General features: G+C 38.3%; 1 protein-coding gene across 6 annotated transcripts in view; it reads right to left on the bottom strand.

The window, feature by feature from the left end:
- ARB2A (ARB2 cotranscriptional regulator A) overlaps window positions 1-20592 on the bottom strand; it is a 221918-nt gene that overhangs the window by 17698 nt on the left and 183628 nt on the right. Inside the window, exon 11 of one of the 6 annotated variants that reach the window (XM_081212422.1) lies at window positions 3379-5490. The exons of the other annotated variants lie outside the window; for them this stretch is intronic. Within the exon in view, the coding sequence (XP_081068548.1) occupies window positions 5471-5490 (20 nt within the window). The 3' untranslated portion in view covers window positions 3379-5470. Of the gene's footprint in view, window positions 1-3378; window positions 5491-20592 lie in introns of those variants that run through there. 6 annotated transcript variants of the gene reach the window in all.

Raw genomic sequence — 20592 nt, 5'->3', positions numbered from 1 at the left:
TGTTATAATTGTGATGATTATGGCATACAGCTGATGAAAACCCCAAATTAACAATCTCAGAAAATTAGAATATTGTGAAAAGGTGCAGTAGCTATTCAATCCATAACACCTGCAATAGGTTCCTGAGCCTTTAAATGGTCTCTCAGTCCGGTTCAGTAGGAAGCACAATCATGGGGAAGGCTGCTGACCTGACAGTTGTGCAGAAAGCCGTCACTGAGACCCTCCATAAGGAGGGAAAGCCTCAAAAGGTAATTGCAGAAGAAGTTGGATGTTTCCAAAGTGCTGTATTGAAGCATATTAATGGAAAGTTATGCAGAAGGGAAAAGTGTGGAAGAAAAAGGTGCACAAGCAGCAGGGAGGACCGCAGCCTGGAGAGGATTATCAGGAAAAGACCATTCAAACGTGTTGGGGACTTTCACAAGGAGTGGACTGAGGCTGGAGTTAGTGCACCAAGAGCCACCACACACAGACGGATCCTGGAGATGGGCTTCAAATGTCATATTCCTCTTGTCAAGCCGCTCCTGAACAAGAAACAACGTCAGAAGCGTCTTACCTGGGCTAAAGAAAAAAAGAACTGGTCTGTTGCTCTGTGGTCCGATTCCTCTTTTCTGATAAGAGCAACTTTTGCATCTCATTTGGAAACCAAGGACCCAGAGTCTGGAGGAAGAATGGGGAGGCACACAATGCCAGATGCTTGAAGTCCAGTGTGAAGTTTCCACAGTCTGTGTTGATTTGGGGAGCCATGTCATCAGCTGGTGTTGGTCCACTGTGCTTCATTAAGTCCAGGGTCAACGCAGCCATCTACCAGGAGATTTTGGAGCACTTCATGCTTCCTTCCGCAGATGAGGTTTATGGGGATGCTGACTTTATTTTCCAGCAGGACTTGGCACCTGCCCAGACTGCCAAAAGTACCAAAACCTGGTTCAATGCCCATGGGATTACTGTGCTTGATTGGCCAGCAAACTTGCCTGACTTGAACCCCATAGAGAATCTATGGGGCATTGCCAAGAGAAAGATGAGAGACATGAGACCGAGCAATGCAGAAGAGCTGAAGGCTGCTATTGAAGCATCCTGGTATTCCATAACACCTCAGCAGTGCCACAGGCTGATAGCATCCATGCCACGCCGCATTGAGGCAGTAATTGATGCAAAAGGGGCCCAAACCAAGTACTGAGTACATATGCATGCTTCTACTTCTCAGAGGTCCACTATTGCTTTATTTGCAATCCTTGTTTTGCTGACTTCATTTGGTATTTTAATTTTCTGAGATTGTTAATTTGGGGTTATCATCAGCTGTACACCATAATCATCACAATTATAACAAATAAAGGCTTGACATATTTTGCTTTGCATGTCATGAGTCTATCCCATATATTAGTTTCACCTTTTAAGGTGAATTATTGAATTTCACCTGTACTGAGAATTACTGAGTTTCACCTATACTGTAAGGTTTACACAGTCTATTTCTTTTTAGAGTACATAGTACACCTGCAATATAACAGGGCTGTAATTTTCATGCTACTGGTTTCAGGAGTCAAAAGTGCTTCTTTAGAGCAGTAAAACAGAAAATGTGGCCTATAAATAACTTATATTTGAGTTTAGTTATTATGGTAAATAAGATTATTATACTCATAAACAAATCTGCTTGTTACCTATGGCATTTTTATTTTGCCATATAATTATTTCATGTACATCTCTTCACAGATGTATAAACTATATTTTCAGGAAAATTGCCACAAAGCGTTGTTAATATGCTGAAAAGTGGTATATTTGTGTATTAGGTACTATAATAATAGATATGAAACATATTTGTATTCATAGATAGCTGCCAAATACCATTTTGTTACAGTACAAACAGGTTGATATTGTTAAAATGAAATAACTCATGACTTATCTGTTTTTCAAATTCAAAGATGTTTGGATCTAAACAGCTACTTGGGGTAGCATTTTGTAAGGGGCTTGTGTTAGCTGAATAAAATTGTAAAGTTTTTTTCCTTTGACACCTGACACCCCCTTCATATCCTATCACAAGCTGCTTTTGATTCTTCCCTCAGTTTCAAAAGCGGTTTGCCAGAAAACATGAGAAAATGCTGTCCAAGGAACACAAATCTAATGTCTCTCTGGGCTCATAGAACTAGTTTCATGGTTCTTGGATGCTTGTCACAGTTCAAAAAGTGTGACGATGCCTACTTCAGTGTTAATGGACACACAGCTATGGATTTCAACAGCCTTCTATAAATTCAATTAAATCAAGCTGTATTTCGATTTAACAAATCGTTTCCATTGTTTTCTAGTTTCATATCTGTCCATCATGACTACTGTTATTCGGGTATTGGCAGTAAAGTAAATCTAAAACCTACACAAGGATAGAGAAAGTTTATTGAAGGTAGTGTTGCTCTAAAATCCTAAGAAGGTACAGTGGTACCTCGCAAGACGAATGCCTTGCAAGACGAAAAACTCGCTAGACGAAAGAGTTTTCCGTTTTTTGAGTCGTTCCGCAAGACGAATTTCCCTATGGGCTTGCTTTGCAAGACGAAACGTCTTGCGAGTTCTTGTGAGTTTGTTTCCTTTTTCTTAAAGCCGCTAAGCCGTTAATAGCCGCTAAGCCGTTAATAGCCGTGCTTCGCAAGACGAAAAAACCGCAAGACGAAGAGACTCGTGGAACGGATTAATTTCGTCTTGCGAGGCACCACTGTATACAGTCCGTTAAGTTAAAAATCTGAAGGGGGGCGGGAATTCTTTCCAAACTTCTATTGGCAGAATCTTATTGTTAAAGTAAGAATCTCCCTCAGCAAAACACGATGTTAATTTTGAGACGTAAAAATAAACCAAGGAGGTAGCTGAAGTAGAAAAAAGCAATACTAATGAGTGGCTTCAACTGTTTAAAAAATGAGTGCATAAATTGTAAATTGTAAATTCATATGTTATTTCTGGATATAATAAATGATGTTTTATGACATTTTGGTAATAAGGACCACCAAGAGCAGAAGTGATTCTTGATTTAAACCTAAGCAGTACACAAGATCAGGTGCAAATGTGCTTTCACAATCATGCATATATGAGTGGAATATATTCCTTCATCAATATTCAGGAGGGGAAGTTTCTCAAAAATGAAGGTACTGAAGGTTGAAATATCATTACGAAGCTTGTAGTTTATATAAAACAACTATAATATAGATTCAATAGGAATCTATAGGACTCATCAGAAAAGACTCAAAAGCGCCAAAGGATGCTCATAGACAAAATGCAAATTAAGGAAGTTATGAAAGGCAAGAGGAATTATTTTAAAATTGTGCTCACATGAGGAAATTGAAAAAGAACACAAACTGGAAAACAAAAAGCACAAATTGACTATAAGAAAAGGCAAAAATATAAATATAAAAACCAATAACAAATGTTTATTTACATTCACTAGATGCTGGAAGTGAGCCAGAAGAACAGTAGCCCAGTTTACATGTAACACTAAACTATGGTTTAGCACTAAGTGGACAAGACTCTGTGAGCTGAAGGAAGCTTTGGGTTTGCATGCTTTTCCTTTCCCTCTGCTCCTCTAATGTACTTGGGAGGACTTCTGCCAAGTTTAGTTTTTCTTCCAAAGACCCTTGGTTCCACTTTCTTTGCCCAATGTAGTAGTTCCAGACAGATATTTATTGTGGAATTTTATTTATTGATTTAATTTATTTATTGCATGTAAATTTGCTACAGTTCACATGAAGTCATCCCCTCCCCCAGAACATTTTTCATGGAAAATTTCACGGGTTGTTTTTTTTAAAAAAACCTGTTGCCAAATATGTGTTTGTGATATTACACTCCCATTTGAAAGCACACTATGGCACTGAAGGCATTTTATTCATAATAAACATCTGTATCGTGCATGGCTCTAACTCGGCTGCAACCAACTAGATAAAGATCTTGAAGTGAAAAGGCTTACTGGAAATCATTTGTCCAGGAAGAGAAAACATTTACAAAAGAATTGAAAAGAAAACTGTAAATATAATGCCAATATGTAAACTTACATTGCAGCCACAGGCAAGTCCAGTTTAGTTTGTGTTGGGGTGGAGAAGATGTCTAAGGGGAACACTACAGAAATCAATAACTTTATGAACAATGTGGAGTAAGTGACTAGATTATCTCTATTTCACAATATAGTACTGAATCTTGGGCTATCCAATAAAACGGATGGGCTGTAGTAGACTGAAATAGATATTTCTTTACACAATATATAAAAGTAATGGAATTCACTGTACATTGGGGAAATGGCCCTCACTTAGATGGCTATGAAAAGGATTAGACAAATTCATGAAAGATAAATCTATCAACTGTTATTAGTTAAGAGTGCTAAGTGGGTCCTCGATGTTCAGAAGCAGTTTATCACCCATCACAAAAAAGGAATAAAACAGGGCTATCACTCTCATGTCCTATTTGTTACCTTTCTACTATTGGAAGCAGAATTCAAGACTGGAACTTTGTCCAATTCAGCAAGGCAATTTTTTTTATAGTGGTGCCAAACATTGTAATATCATAGTTGAGCTTTCATTGTGTGTGAAAAGAGATGAATAATTTCCACTGATTAAAAAATGATGGTTCAATAACCACCTGTGGATTCCCTGATAATTACCAGGGAGTGACAGGGACTAAACAACTGCGCAGCCTGATGACACTGGTGCCTGGAGTTTTTATGCCAATGGATGGGTTTGATGCCAATGAATGTGTGATGGATTTCCTTTGTCACACCATTTGGAAATCTTTTAACTGAATTGATTTATATTTTTTTTGGGGGGGGAGGATATTATACTCCTCCTTTGATTATACCACATCAGAATGCAGGTAGGGGAATCACGTGTCTCTGTGCTAGATTACAAACATTCTCTCTGACATGTTAGCTTTCCAGAGCCTGGAAGTTTTTGACACAGCATTCTGAAGTGGTGGAGTATCAGGAGAACTGTACTATATGCTTTTTCTGGGTAGCTCATATGAAGATTTGCATGATAAACTGGGTTACATGTTTCAGGGAAGGTCTGGAAAGTTGCTGCACAGAAGTGGCTCCCACACAGATATGAACACCTACTATATTTTGCACACGTCCCCGGGAACATACTCTACTTAAATCCATATAATCATATGTGACCCTCCTTACATTCCCCATTGAGATAGTTTCTGCTCTGTTAGCTTATGGGCATATTTATGTAATCACATAAGACTGTACAGCATTTTACAAAAAGCAGAAACAAGATAAGTTATCTAAATAATCTGTAACAGCAATCACATCTGTCACAATACTTCTCATGAATCACTGATTTCAGTGCTTTCATTCATCTGCATTTTGGACTTTACCATATAAGATGTATTCTAAATGCCAGGGCAAGTATGACACCATAAATATTTAGTTCTGCAGAATTTTGTCTTCCTGCACCAGTGGCTGTGTTGAGGCCTTTCTGCAGAACCAAGTGATCTTCCTTCTCAGTGAGTTTCACACCCACCTCCTTCCTTCTGCCAAACGGGAAACATTCAAGAAATAAGGTTTTCAGTCTCACATAGTGTGGTATTTTTCTTCTAGAGAAACTAGTTAGGCATTTAAAATGCCCAAATAACAAAGTATCAAGGGAAGGAAATCAATGTCAAACTATCAACACTAATATAATTTCAAAGGGCAAGTTTAAAAATAAAGCAAGCAAAACAGTTAAGTATGTGAATGCTAATAATGCAGCCAATATAAAATATCACTAGTAAGAAGGGCAAGAAAATGATTAGGAAGGAAAAAATAAAACTAATGTGAAATGATTTTGTCATTCTGGATAATTTTTCTTTTCTTTTCATGATAACATTACAAATATATGCAGATATGTTAATAGTGCTCTTTCCAGCTATGACCTTGGGTACCAGCCATTCAATGGCAGGTTGGTCCCAAATGTCTGAATTGAAGCTGACCTGATGGATCAAATCCTGTGGGTCTTGAATTTCCATTTCAAAAGCTTAGTATCCTATCTCATTTATGATCAACCTCCTGTAACTAAGAGACAGTTGTAGCTTAACAACTTTACTTTAGTAAGGATAACTGGGGCTCTGAGAACTGCATTACAAAATGTACTTACAACACAGCTGCTAATAGGCCTTAATGATTCTTGATTATGTTTCAATGAAAGGCAACCAAGTAACAGGCTACTGATCTTGTAGATCAAACAACTTTTCTGCAGCCTCACATAGACTGCAGCTGCTACCTACTTCTTATGCCAGTGCAAACATCACCGCAGAATATACAATTGTGCAATAAATATCTTAGCATATTTAAAGCAGTTCCCCATGATTCAATAATCACATTAGCAACTATACATATAAGGAAGACAAAAATTTTGAAGACACTGCAATGAAACTGCTTTCTATTATTGGTAGAGGGTGATATGGTAGCCTGGATAATGAAGTAAAGAAATATTGTGATATTAACAAACAGATATTCTTAAACGGATCCGTATGAATCTTTATATATTTCTCATTAAGAAAGGTACTTCTTATAGTAGTCATAATGTGGATTTTGTTCTAACATTCTAATAGAATCCTGCTTGCAGAATTTTATTTTAACTCTGTAAACTGCAAGTAAATAATGATAAGACATCCTAGCCTGTCTGATAATCTTTGACAACAATTCTAACAGTGCCATTGTGGCCACTGGAGAAACCTGCATGTACTAAACCCTGACCCACAGAGCCTTTTATCTGCATGTGTACTCTCCACAGGCCAAGCAAATAAAGGCCAACTGATAATTTACACATGAATGAACTTTCTCTGCAGAGTAGGCACCAGAGACATTTCTTTTCTCTGTTATTGAGAGAAAAGCAGCCAGGTCTGAGCTTGTCTCACCAGAAATCATACAAGTGAAACAGTGATATGTCCGAAAATGGCAGATCAGCAAAGGAAAGCTGTTCTGAATGCCTGATAAAAAATGGCAGCCACAAAGGACTAGAAGAATATTTAGCTTGAAACAGGTCTGACAATAACAATGGGTCTTTATCCTATTCCAAACAGGTAGTGCCTTACAAACTGAAATGCAGATACAATCCTGATAGAAGATTACACAAGATACCTGAATGGCTATCTTTAAAGAATTTAACCTGCATTTTAATGAAGTGTGAACTCTGGGTTTCTTGATATCTATCAGCTGCTATCAGTGCATCTAATTCTCCATCCATGGCTTAAATGAAAAGGCATGTGTCACCAAACAGCACCTGGCTATTTATTTGGGCTTTGAATCAACACATCCTAAAGCTTCAAGGTCAGTTACAATAAATGTATAAACCTGTAATGATTTTTTGGGGATAACGCAAGTCTATTGCTAAAACTATTTTATTTATTTAAAGACAAGATAGAACAAGAAATCTAAAAAGGGACACAGCATAGTTTGTAAGCTGAAAAATTGTAGAACATAGCTACGTAAGGCTTTTCATCAGTGTTTGAAATTTGCCAGGCGGCAGGTGGCCACTTGCAACCAAGTGAAGATGCCTAGGCACCAGGATGCTGCTTCACATCTCCACCATCTGGAGGTGCATAAGTAGATCAATGACTACTTCTGCCAGGGGCGGAATTAGGTAACATGGCACCCTGAGTGAGGACAAAATTTGGCATCCCTGAAAAGGACAAATATATATATATGCGCCCCCTTCCGTTCTGTTTATACCCCCTCCCCAAATACTTATTATTTTCATAGTAATTCCTTTTGGTACAGTTGCTTATTTATGGAACTTCTCAGCAGATACCTGTATAACTATAGGTATTATTATTATTATTATTATTATTATTATTATTATTATTATTATGCACCCCCTCAGCTTGGTGCCCTGTGCAGAGGAAGCACCCACACCACCCTAAATCTAGTGCAGATCCTACAACCCATGTCCTATTCCCAGACTATTTTGCTCCCAGGAGACTTTTCCAAGATAGTTCCAGACCCTAGACACCTTTAGATTTATTAGATACAAATATGGCTAACCTCTCAAAACCTGTAACTGCCCTAGCAGTCAATTCTGGATAGATATATACAGTACCTAACAAATTTTGCATTACATTATTTATTTTCAGTATGTTGAGAAGCCAATCTTCCATGTGCTTCCATCATGTATTGTGAGTGGTTCATATAGAAGAAGGAAGAGATTACTAAATTAGAGGTAATTTTCAGAAATATGAATCAGCCTCTAGCATTATTTCTCCATTCATGTCAGCTGATGAGGCCCTGCTTCCACTGCACTATTTCTTGCTGATGCTTGGCTTAAACTAGGGATAGTACTGGAATAACATACTTCCCTTGTCTATCATTTGTTCTGAATAGATTTTCCATCGTGTACCTCGCCAATGATCCCAATGAAGGTCATGGGAACACAAGAAACTGCCTTATACAGAGTCAGAGCATTGAGCCTGTATTGTGACTGGCAGTGGTTATTTATCCAGGGTTTTCAGAGAAAGGACTTTCACAATCCTACCTGGAGATGCTGGGATCTGAACCTGGAAGCTTCAGCATGCAAAACACGTGCTCTACCATGGATCTATGGCCCCACTTCTATGTCAGTTCACTACCCATTTCTATTCTGTTTCCTGTTTTAAATTTGAGTCTCTTATCAGGTCATGATGAGCTTATTAGGCTGAATTTAGAATACTGGGGTGGGGGGAGAAAGAGAGAACAGGAAAAAATAGGGTGTGCTTGACTAGAAAACCTGGTATCAATAATTGGCTGTATGAACAGAACTGGAATTTCCCTACACTGTCGTAAAAATGAAAATCTTACAGGCAAATGAATCTGTACGGTTAGATTTCTAGAAAAGCAGTTTGTTGTCAGTCCTACAAGGTCTTTCATTTGCAGTTTCTAATGTGACGCTAGGGGCTGGAGGAATAGGCTTGGTTTATGGACCTTTTAGTTATGGATCATCTAATTCTATCTCAAAGCTCCATGGCAGCATGAACATTACCTTTGTACTTTCTTGCATATTGCCACAGTAATATCACTGCCTACAGAGCTTATCTGTTATAAACCATCGCATCTTTGACTGCAAGTCTCCAGTAATAAGAGCAGAATATTGAGAATAATCCCATGAACTGGACTGTGTACTTTATTAGCTTCAGCAGAAATGCTTTTTAAAAAAAACCATATTATAAATTTGTTAGGGGACAGTCTATTGAATTCTCCACCCATTGAAATACATAGAGTTGCCCACTCCGAGGCAATTATGAAATCTGGAATATAATCACTGACTCAATGAGGCCATGATAAAATGTGGAGGTCAATGGTCTCTGCTCCTGACTGGGCTAGTCCCCCTTACAACCCTATAACAGCAAAGGTGAAGTTGTCAGTGTTTGGTGACACCATCACCAGTGTCCTTGAGTGTCCTTTTCTCATTAGGGAAAATGAAATAAAAGTGTCTCCCCAACCTGCTTGTGACACTAGAGACCCTTCAGCTGTGTTGCATATTGCAGGCCCTTTACCGTACTTTGCCCCACAGATATCAATGGGAACTACTGAAATTTATGACAATAAATTGCTACCGGGGTATGCAGTTGGGATGAGGAAATCCCTGAATCAAGTGACCTATTATAAGTACTGTAGGGTTTTTGCCTTACTTCCAAATGTGTTACCAAGTATAGTGAGATATTTCCTCTAATGAAAGTGAATGGCCTCTCTTTTGCCCTCACTCAATGGCTATAGATTTTTCCTCCACTCAAATGGTGTCCTTGAGAGCTTTGGTTCATTTTCTGCCACACACACACACAAAAAAGGAACTGTCACAGAATTAACTGGCTCCATTAATGTCTGTAGCGGAAGGTTACAGATTGGGTCAAAAACAGGTGGCACTGTGGTAAGGTGGCTACCTAGATGGCTCAACCTTTCCCTTTGCCACCATGGTGAAAGGAGAGGAACCTCCCCTCCCCCCACTTACAAAGATACTTCTCCTTGCCTCCGTTACTCAGGGGCAATGCTGAGTACTTTCTTTCTAAAAAAATGTTTAGGGGTACTCTCATTTTGACTCAAGAAAACCACCATTTTATAGTTCAAATTGGGAAAAATAAATTACAAAATTACAAAAGTACAAAGATTCACAAAATGTTTAGGGGTACGCATACCCCAGAAAAAAAGCACTGGAGATGGGGAAGAGACAATGAGACTCACACCTGGTCTGCAGCAAAGCTCTTCTTGGTTCCATTCCTTAGCCATGGCAACAGCCTTCAGATAGTGCTGGAAGGGGGGGGGACTAGTAAAGGTTTTTGACTGCCAGACAGCCTGGAAACTAGTAGTGTGTGTACACACACACACACACACACACACACACACACACACACTACCTCTGTGCCAAGGCACTTGAGGCAGTTTTTACTTTTAAAGTACTAAAACAAATATATTATATAAAATGTGGCATGACAAAATCCTCTCAGGCTAAGTGAGAGATGATGGCACAAGCTTCCTGGACTGGGCTTTCATCTTTCCTCAGGGCACACAGAACTCCAGGAAGATAGGAGCTGCTCCAACATTTCTCTCAGGCCATAGAATGTTCTATCAGGAGCTGATGGTGTGTGTGCAACCTGGTCTGGGCTCCCTTACTTCTGCCTTCCCTTAGGGCACACAGGTCTTTCTTAAGTAGCTCCAGGGAAGATGGGGAAGGAGCTGCTTATGTAAGATAGAAGAATAGGGTTTCTGAGCAGTTTCTGCAGGGTTGGGGAACCTCCTGCCCATAGGCCTAATTAGGCTCAGCACAGTTCCCAGTTTAGCCCAGGAGCATGTTTTATTCAAATCACAACCACTTTCCCCCATGCATGGTGTCATGTGGGGCAGGTAAAAAACAATCTAAAGGAACAAGTGGAAACTTAAAGTGAGTTCCCGATTGTTCCCACTGGAAGACCCCTAATGCAGCTGATGGGGGTAGCTGTCAGTACTGATCAGCAGACTGGCACTGTCAGCAAGCCCCATTGAAGACACACTTTTGGCCCCAATAAACTTGCTGGTTTGCAGAGGAGAAATGACTGTTTGCAGATGTGGTTTGAATTTTAACCACACCTGCGGATGGACTTCAAAGGTGTTCACTGTAACTGCCAATCAGCAGTTATAGAAACTCCCTTTGAAGGTGTGCTCTCAGCACCAGTCAGCTGATGGGTCCTGATGCTACATCATCAAAGGGGCTTGCAGTAACCATCTATCAGGTGATTGGCAGTTATAGTGAACATCTGCAAAGTCACATAACTTCATAACGATACAAGGTGGCCCCATTCACCTGTCAAAGTTAGTCTATGGGGGTGGGGTGGGGTTAGGATCTGAAACATTGGCTGGATCCAGTTCATATACAATTTACTACAGATAAGGCACAGATAAGGCAATAAAATGTATGCTTCTGTTTTAGATGCTAAATTAACTAAAGCTGGGCTTATTACATTGCTGATAATGATGGTGCTAGGAGCTAGCACATTAGCACAAAGACTTTTAATCACTAGGCTATATTTATATAACTGAACAACCCACCACTTGAAGTGTAAATCTCATTTGTCACTCTCAAACCTGCATCTTCAACAGACATCCAACAATCTAGTCTACATATTTTGTGTGACACTTATGTAGAAGAAAATAATAGGACAAATTAAGTGTTGCCCTATGTATTCCATATGTCTAAAAGGTTTTGCTTTTGAAAGTTTTCTTATCCGCTAACACAGTTTATCTTTGTGCCTGTCCGATAACTTCATTGGACAGCTAATTATTCAAGCTACATAGAAAGACCATTTATCCTTTGGCATATTCCAAAAACATACTTCTTCCTGCTACACTTTCTTTGAGAACATAGAAATGGCACTGTTCATAAGTAGCTTGGTTGCAAACATATTCAGTTTCCATTCAGCATAAGATTGTAAAGTGATGGAAAGCTACATGAAAAGGATGCAGTTGATGTTCATATGACATTTGTTTCTCCCAGAGACTTCCCACTCCTAAACTATTGACATCGAACCAGGAAAAGTATCTAAAAAGATACTAACTTAATGTTATTGCTCCCAAAATCTATCAACGCTAAAAGGAGGAGAGGAAAAGCAAAATAATAGGAAAAGGTTCACAATACAGAAAATTACATGTTGGAATGACCAAGCAGAATATTCTCTTAATTTCCTATAAATCAGAATATTGATGTATTTTTAAATGCAATAAAATATAACTGATGGTCTTTTATTTTATCAGGACTACAGCATATGAATATCCTATTTAGATATAATTTCTGCATATGAAAATGCATACACCTTGTATACACAGAACCACAGAAGGCAAACTCAGTTGAGTCTATTTCAGAGGAAACCAATCAGAGTTCCTTACCATGTGCATGCAGCAAATTACACAAGTGTCATTTGTCACATGTGACTGTTCATTAAACTGTGAAAGGCAATTTCCTACATGGAAGTACTATCTGTGCAGGAAGTTCTAATGCAGGAAGTTTGTAACTATGGCCATGGAAGGGGAATGATTTAGTTGAGGCCATACAAATGAAATGCATAAAGATGGAGAAAAAGGTCTGCGAGTAACAGGCATAGGGACTGAGAGCATGATCACAATCAGATCTCCAGTTTTTGAGCTTGAAAATATTTGACCGTTTTCTCCTCCTCAATGAGTGCAAGAAGCCTGCTTGTTTTAGTGTAAAGCCAGGATTCTGAGAATTTGGCATATGTAAGTACATTTGCTGATAGACAAACAGAATGCATGTTATGAAGCATGACTTTGATCATTCAGAGTTCTCTCTCTGGATAAAGAGTTTATTCAGAATATTCAGTTCTCTGATCACCACTGTGCTTATTTTTCATCCTGCTTTAGCATTTAAACTAAGCCAGAGGGCAGAAGTGGCAATATTTGCCAAAACTCATGCCTACTCTCTTCCTTGAACTGGGTCTTATGGAGTGTTTTGGTTGTCACCATTCACTCAGAAACCAAAAGATAATTTCTACACTATGCAGAGCCTCTCTTTCAGTCTGGTGAACTATAGTCATGAATTATTTCCTCAAATATGTTTCCAGCATGACAACACTACTTTATTTTATAAGATGTACTGGAGCTGAAAACACAGCAGGGTCAGCTGCAGTTGGCAGCTGTCCTGGGGTTAAAAAAAAAAGGAGAAAGAAGAAGTTGTGCATGCACCATCAGTAACACCAAGTGCCATGAAACAGTTGTCAAAGATGAAATATATGTTTTCACGGAAGGGACAGAATGGTCTTAATGGAGAAACCTTTAAAAAAAAGTCAGGTAGGGACATTTCTCTTCTTAGTAAGGATTTTAAAAAACACAGCAAGGAATATGTCCATGCTCAGATGCTTTACATACATGACTTAGAAATTAATGAATGCACAACTTATGGAATTTGTGTCATTCTAGCATGTAGGACACTTTCTTTTCCATCACTCAGTTTTTGCTACTACTGTTCTGTTAACCTAAATACATTGCTTCAAATGCTCTAATTCAAACTCACAGGTGCATAACACATGCAGATGCACAAATTATGCAAGCTGAAAACAGGAAATGTTTCACGTCATTGAAAAGTATGATATAAATGTGTTAAATATTTTTCTTAGGAGAAAATATATCTTGCAGGAAAAACTGCTAGAAATACAATTCAGATTAGTCTAATGGGCAAAATATTTGTATTCAATTTGATTTAGATGTTGGCTGAAGAGAAATAATTGGAATGAGAATGTTCTTTCTGTTGGCAAGATTTTCCAGTGCTCTTTCTCATCTTATGATGCCAAATTACATGTTTTCCTCTATGCAGTGGCGCAACACGGACAAGTTGCTAGGGTGCCAAAAGCCTCCAAATGTAAATTTTGAATACATTATCTGTGATAAAACATTTTATGTACTATATATTCTTTAGTAAAAGAGATATTGAACACATTATGAAGCTTTTTTCCTTTTAAAAAATAACTGTTTAAATGGTTTGTTCAAGCAGGATTATTCTTCTCACACAGAGGTTTGTGTTGGAATACAGAATATGAAACAATCTCCTCAAGATATTTTGTGTTCAACATAAAATATTTAAAATGTCTCATTTCCAAGAGGGAGTTCATGACAGATGTGTTATTTTCTCCCTCTCCATTTTTAACAGCATTGTTGTGTCTAATTAGCCCCATTGATTTACCCATGACAGTATGAACTTTTTAAGAGGAAAGAAAAAGTAGATCAAGGTGTTTAAAGCAGAGAACAATCTATGACAAGGTGAAGAAAGGCCCTGATTTTAGGTGTTTTACAACAAAGTCCTCAAGTAGCCCAGAGAGCTTTCACTTATTTATGCACCACCATATGATACAGGCTTTTGCCTGTAGCATTACAAATCATAGACAGGCTTGATACAAAATGTTCTCCAGGTGTTAACAGACCAACTGCGCCACTATTTCTTATTTATGTACTGTCTAGTAATAGAAGACAAATTGCTATAGATGTGGCAAATGTGATTAAACAGGTATTCAGAAGTCAAAAGGGAGACATACTTGTAGGTTACATTATATGACACTTTCTGTAGGCTCAGAACTATTATTTTGAAGACAAATGTGAAATAAAAATGTTCAACAATTCCTTCCAATCCCACAGTTGGAACTTCTAGTTTGTACTGAGAATTCAGCCCCACGGGCATTGAAACTAGAAAAACAAAACAAAAACATCCTTGTTTCCCTCTCACACAATGACAATGTTAAATGAATATTAGCATGGAAAGAAATAACAAAATGGAATTTATATGGCAATATATATTTTTTCAAAACTGTAAGAAGAAGCAAAGTTAGTGAGCTAACATGGCACTAGAAGCAGTGAATTCATCTGCATTAATAATGAGTAAAATTAAGAAGAGTAAAGTTTGTCTTAAAAGTTTCAATTAAAACATACACTATTTCTTTCACCTGATTGTAGCCCCATATGGCAAGGTCAGCCCTTTCAGTGAACAAACAGCTCAGTCGCCTCCAGTGTAGCTGTTATCTTCCTCAACAAGGGGAGACATTTGGCACAGCCTAAAGCTGGGGCATGAACCCTGGCTAAGCTTAAGACATTTATCTGACAGCATCAGCTGACACTCCACAAACACATTTGCTCTCCATGACCCCAGAGCATTTGTGATTAATCAAAAATGTATCTTGAATCTTGAGAACAAGCTACAAGCAGGCACACACAAAAAAAGAATATGCTCTCGATCTCGCTTATCGACTCAAGAGGTATATTGAATTTAGAAATAGCAAATAGAATAAAATGATCAATATGTTCTCACTTGTCCATGGAAGAGCAAACTTTATCCCTCAAGCAAAAAGCATTGATCATGTAAATGTTTGAGATGTTTTTTAGTTTTTTAAAAAGCAAAAACATATTTGTGGGCAAGGAGAGAAGCATTAGAGAGGTACATTTATTATATAACAGCACAGAAAAGTGTAGAAATAATATTGGAATATATGAATGTGCTCGTGAGCTATAGCCAAGTTCTTTATACAACTTTGAACTGCTATAGCATGGGGGTTTGTAGCCTGTTGCCAAAAGATCTTAATAAAACATTATAAAGTGGATTTTAAAACTTAATGAAGTCACATAATCTGTTTCAGAAAAAGCTCCCTGTCTTAATTTAAATGAGACGCAGTTACAATATATCCCCCATGCACTGTTTACAATTTATAATTTATGCCTCTATTCAAAATACACTACTTTCTTCAGTCATCTGCTAAGTGATATGATTAGCATTTGATTATCATAAAATTTTACTTTTCAATTGTCAGAATAGAAGCTTTTAAGCTTTTAATGTTTTCATTCACTTTTTAAAGAACAGTACTTTATTGAAGTCTAATTAATAATGGGAAAAATAATATCATGAGAACCACCTATGCTCATTGCAAAATGGGTATAACTTTATCTCCACAACAGTACTTAATTCTTTTACATTCTTTTCTGATTACCTACTGCTTAGGGTACAAGCCTTTTGTTTCCACATAGTCCTCTTACTCTAGCAGAGAACTACTGTATGTCCTTTGGTCTCTGTTGACACGACAAACAAACTTTCATAGCATGTGCTCTACATAAAATGGTGGTACTAATTAGAAGATATAAACTCATGCTGAGACATAATATGAATTGGTTTTATGCATCTACTAAGCTCACAGCAGTATTAGATTTATGGTGCCAACATCTTCAAGTAATATTCAACTCTCCCCCGCTCAAATTTCAAAACTATCTAGAAATAAGGGAACATTGATTTTATTTCTTAATGTAACAGCCGAACTTCACTAATCCACACTTCAGTAATCTGAATATTTAAAACATATCTCCAAGAGACTAATTTCTACAGCTTTTCTGCAAATATTTAGCACCATAAAGCTATAGTGGAGGTGACCTATATAACTGAACATATTTAACTAAATGCAAGAATGAGCAGCTGTCAAAGGGCATGGTAAGAAGTCAGTGAATCTGCATGGTGCTTGGATCCAGAAAACCACATCCTCTTGCTACCTGTATATAGCACCATTCTTCCCTTCCCTAGCAGTTTAGCTATACAGCAATCACTTGATTTGAATTTAGTATCATGATGCTGGGCTTAATATTGGTGACTCATTTGTATTTTGATTAGTTTTTATGATGTGAAGCAGCCTTACGAGGGTTTTAAAAATTTGAAATAAATAGGAGAGAACCCTGTTTTGCCACCTGAGGCAAGACAGGAAGTTGTCCCCACTGAAGCCTCGCTTACTGGGGTCACGTGGTTGCTTCTGGTAAGATCTTATGAGATCTTGCAGAATTATCAGAAGATTTGGCTGGAAGCTGCAGCTACATGACCCTGGTGGCGGCAGGGGCAGGGAGGTTCCCATGGGGGCATGCCCTGCAGAGTTCCATTGCCCAATGCAGCTGCTTAAGTCATATGATATAGCATCCACATTAGGTTGTCTTTATTTTTATTATTATGATGTATATGTGTTTTTACATTGTAACTTTATGTTGTGAACTGCCCTGAGATCTACGGGTATCAGGCAGTCTACAATTATTTTTATTATTCTAAACATATTGTCTCAGAAGTAAATAAACTACACTGATTTTACTGGAAGACTACAGAAGCCACATATTTGCAAACGAATCCGAACATTTACCCAAACAAATAGTTTCAGGAATGTGGCATTAGGACTTGGGCATGCACTGCCACAGTATTTAACCACTGAAGATAAGCTGTAGTTCTCCCCATAAGATTTTCACCTTCTCAGGGAACTGCTTTTAGCTACCATGAAGAGATCACTCTGGGATAATACACAGACATAAGCCACCAGCATCCTGGGTTCTACAGTATTAGAAGCTGCAATGTTCCATATTACCTTTACGTGACAAATGGCAATTGTTAAGAGCAGCAGGGTACAGGTTAAGAGCAGCTATTCTGAAGGCTCCAGATCAAGAGTTCCACCTTATTGCAGATCTGAAAAATTGTAGCAGATTTTGAGGTCTTTGGGGGCCAGTAGCTTATGTTTGCCCCACAAAAATTACAGCTACAAAATACATAAATTGAGCAATATGACTAGCCCAACTTCTGTTGTAACAAGCATGTTATCACTTGTTAAAGAGTTCTGTGTAATTCATTGTCTTCATCCTTGATTACCAATAGAGCGTTGGCCGATATAGATATCTTACATATTTTGTTTCTGTACGTTAGTGTCACTTACAACATCTCCATGGTGTATATACAGGTTGCATGATGGTAGCTTCCTACGTGCTTATCTTACAGAAACTAACATGAATTGAAGCACTAGACATCCCAGCTGTATGTTTTGGCATCCATGGTGAAAATGAGCAGAAAATCTAGCTGTTCCATATCAAGAAGTATTTTTACTAGTGCTAATGTGCCTTAAATACCTTGTTCCACAGATGAGTGGCCTGGCACCTGCTGCATGAGAAATAGCCAATTACTGCTCAGTGCCTCTAATTTTCTGATTCAATTAGCATGCTTCAGAGCTTTCCAGTTTAATTGCAAACTACTTCAGTTAGCTCTCTGATTAATCATTGCCCATCTGCAAACCATCGGAAAACTTAGTGGAACAAATTTGTGTACTTTGGAATGCTGGGAGCTTAGCAAATCAAACTTGTTTTGGTATATAAAGCTTTAATTTTGTTTGCCCTTTTCAGCTGCACTTGTAAGAAGCTCTGTACTGATTAAACAGGAAGTCCAGACAATAATATGCTACATTATGCACGTAATTACTGTAAATACAGCCGAGACTGGAGAAGCATCATTTAAGGTTAGGCACTACCATGTATGGAGTACGGGGTCAAGACAACACATTTGGAATCAATTTCTTCCCATTACAGAAGAAAATAAATATCACAAAAACAATCATGTGATGCCATTCCAATATCTATACTTTGAGGAATATTATTTTAAGCACACTCATAAGTAAATCTGACTGTTTTTAGTAGGTCTTACATCCTGAACCAACATGTTTATTCAGAAACCTTAGGAATTTCAGTGGAAGCTATTTGGCTATGTATGCTTAGGTTGCAGCTTCTGATTCAGCAGAGAAACCTATTCCTAGCTAATTACATCACCTTGTATGTGTTTTAGAAGAAAGACTGGGTGTTTTCTAATCTTGCAAACCATTTACCATGAACAATAATTTCAACATCTGTTGCCTTTCATAATCTGAAGCTATATAACAGTATTGTCAACATAAGCATGCCTTAGAAGTGTAAAGAGGTGAAATTATTAATATGATGAATCTTTTTATTCGCTTTTTAATTTTTGACATTTCTGTTGTGTTTTTAAAGTTTCCCCCGCAGAAATCCTTTGAAGATGAAAATATGTTTCCTTGAAAAAAATCACATAAAAAAGCAGAAAATACTTAATTCAACTGTATAATGCAACAGTAAAACTTTATAACCTGATGTAAGTGTTTTATTTTAAGCTTAAAGCTGCTATGATTGTGTTTCTATGTCAATGATCACAAATTACTTCAAACAGGAATGTTTAGCCACCTATGAAGTGGCAAAGATAACCCACAACACCAAGCCATATTTTCCCCACATAGTTTTATCCATGTTCATTTTTCCCTTTTCCATCACTGTATTTACTTAATTCCTGATATAGACTGCAATCCTATAAAACACCCTGTGATCTTTGATTGGTATATAAATTTAATTTTTAAAATCCCAATTCATTAAAATTAGTATGAATTTCATCATTTATTTAAGCTGAATGTGGGTTTTATCACATATTTTGGTATGGTTTAAGTAAGGAGATGACAGCAGCTAAGGGGTTGGAACTGAGATGCCCACCTGAAAATTGAAGTGATTAAGAGGGGAGTGTGTGTGTTCAAACATTCAAAGTGAGAATGTTTGATTGTCAAGAAACACAGTTGACTTCCGGGGTCAACTGTGTTTCTTGACAATTGAATGTTTTTGATCTTATTAACAATTCAGTCTCATTACATTGCCCGTCTCCACCTTAAGATCTTCACAGCATTATCTCTTATTAGAGTAAACTCTTTTCCCACAGAGGAATCATGGCAGACTGAAGGTCTCATTGGCTCCTCACCAACAGAGACAGCACAGTGGCGTTTGATGCCAGATCAAGATGTCTCTCTATCCATGGCTTCATTCTACTCCTCCAGCACCACAACTCCACCATTTGACTGTTTCATTCATCCAAAAACCAGTGTGAAGGACTTTCCCATTTCACCACCTGTTCCCTCCCTGTTTGATTCTGCTTTCCATATCATTCATCTCTGGTTTACTTTCATTATCGATTAGATCAAACTTTGTTCTAATCCATTTTATTTGCTCATCAAACATTTGCTGAAGGTGGCCAACAGTGGAATGTCCAAAGATATACTTGTTATATTGAATGTTTTTGTTCTTATTAACAATTTAGTCTCATTACATTGCCCGTCTCCACCTTAAGATCTTCACAGCATTATCTCTTATTAGAGTAAACTCTTTTCCCACAGATGGAGCTGGTAGACAGCTGCCCTGGACACAGAAATGACCTGCATCTCCATGGAGAGCTGTGAGTCCAAAATGACTACCAGGCTGTGCATCTGGTCCTTCAGGGGCACAGTTACCCCATTCAAGACCAGGGAGTCCCCCATACCAGCCCGCCCCCTGTCCCCCCAAAACAGTACTTCTGTCTTGTCAGGATTCAGCCTCAATCCGTTAGCCGCCATCCATCCACCAACCGCCTCCAGACACTCACACAGCCAATTAACAGCCAGTCTGTTTGATTCACCCTGCTAATGTTATCTCTTGCTTGGACTACTGCAATGTGCTCTACATGGGGCTTTGAAGGTAACCTGGAAACTACAACTAATCCAGAATGTGGCAGCTAGACTGGTGACTGGGAGTGGCCGCCGAGACCATATAACACCAGTCCTAAAGGATCTTCACTGGCTCCCAGTATGTTTCCGAGCACAATTCAAAGTGTTGGTGCTGACCTATAAAGCCCTAAACAGCCTCGGACCAGTATATCTGAAGGAGCATCTCCACCCCCATCATTCAGCACGGAAACTGAGGTCCAGCACCGAGGGCCTTCTGGCGGTTCACTCACTGCGAGAAGTGAGGTTACAGGGAACCTGGCAGAGGGCCATCTCGGTAGTGGCTGCTGCCCT

Source organism: Podarcis bocagei, assembly GCF_964188305.1.
Source record: "Podarcis bocagei genome assembly, chromosome: 11".
Lineage (NCBI taxonomy): Eukaryota > Metazoa > Chordata > Lepidosauria > Squamata > Lacertidae > Podarcis > Podarcis bocagei.
The sequence above is the reverse complement of the archived record's forward strand: the minus strand, read 5'-3'. Positions and strand labels throughout refer to the sequence as shown.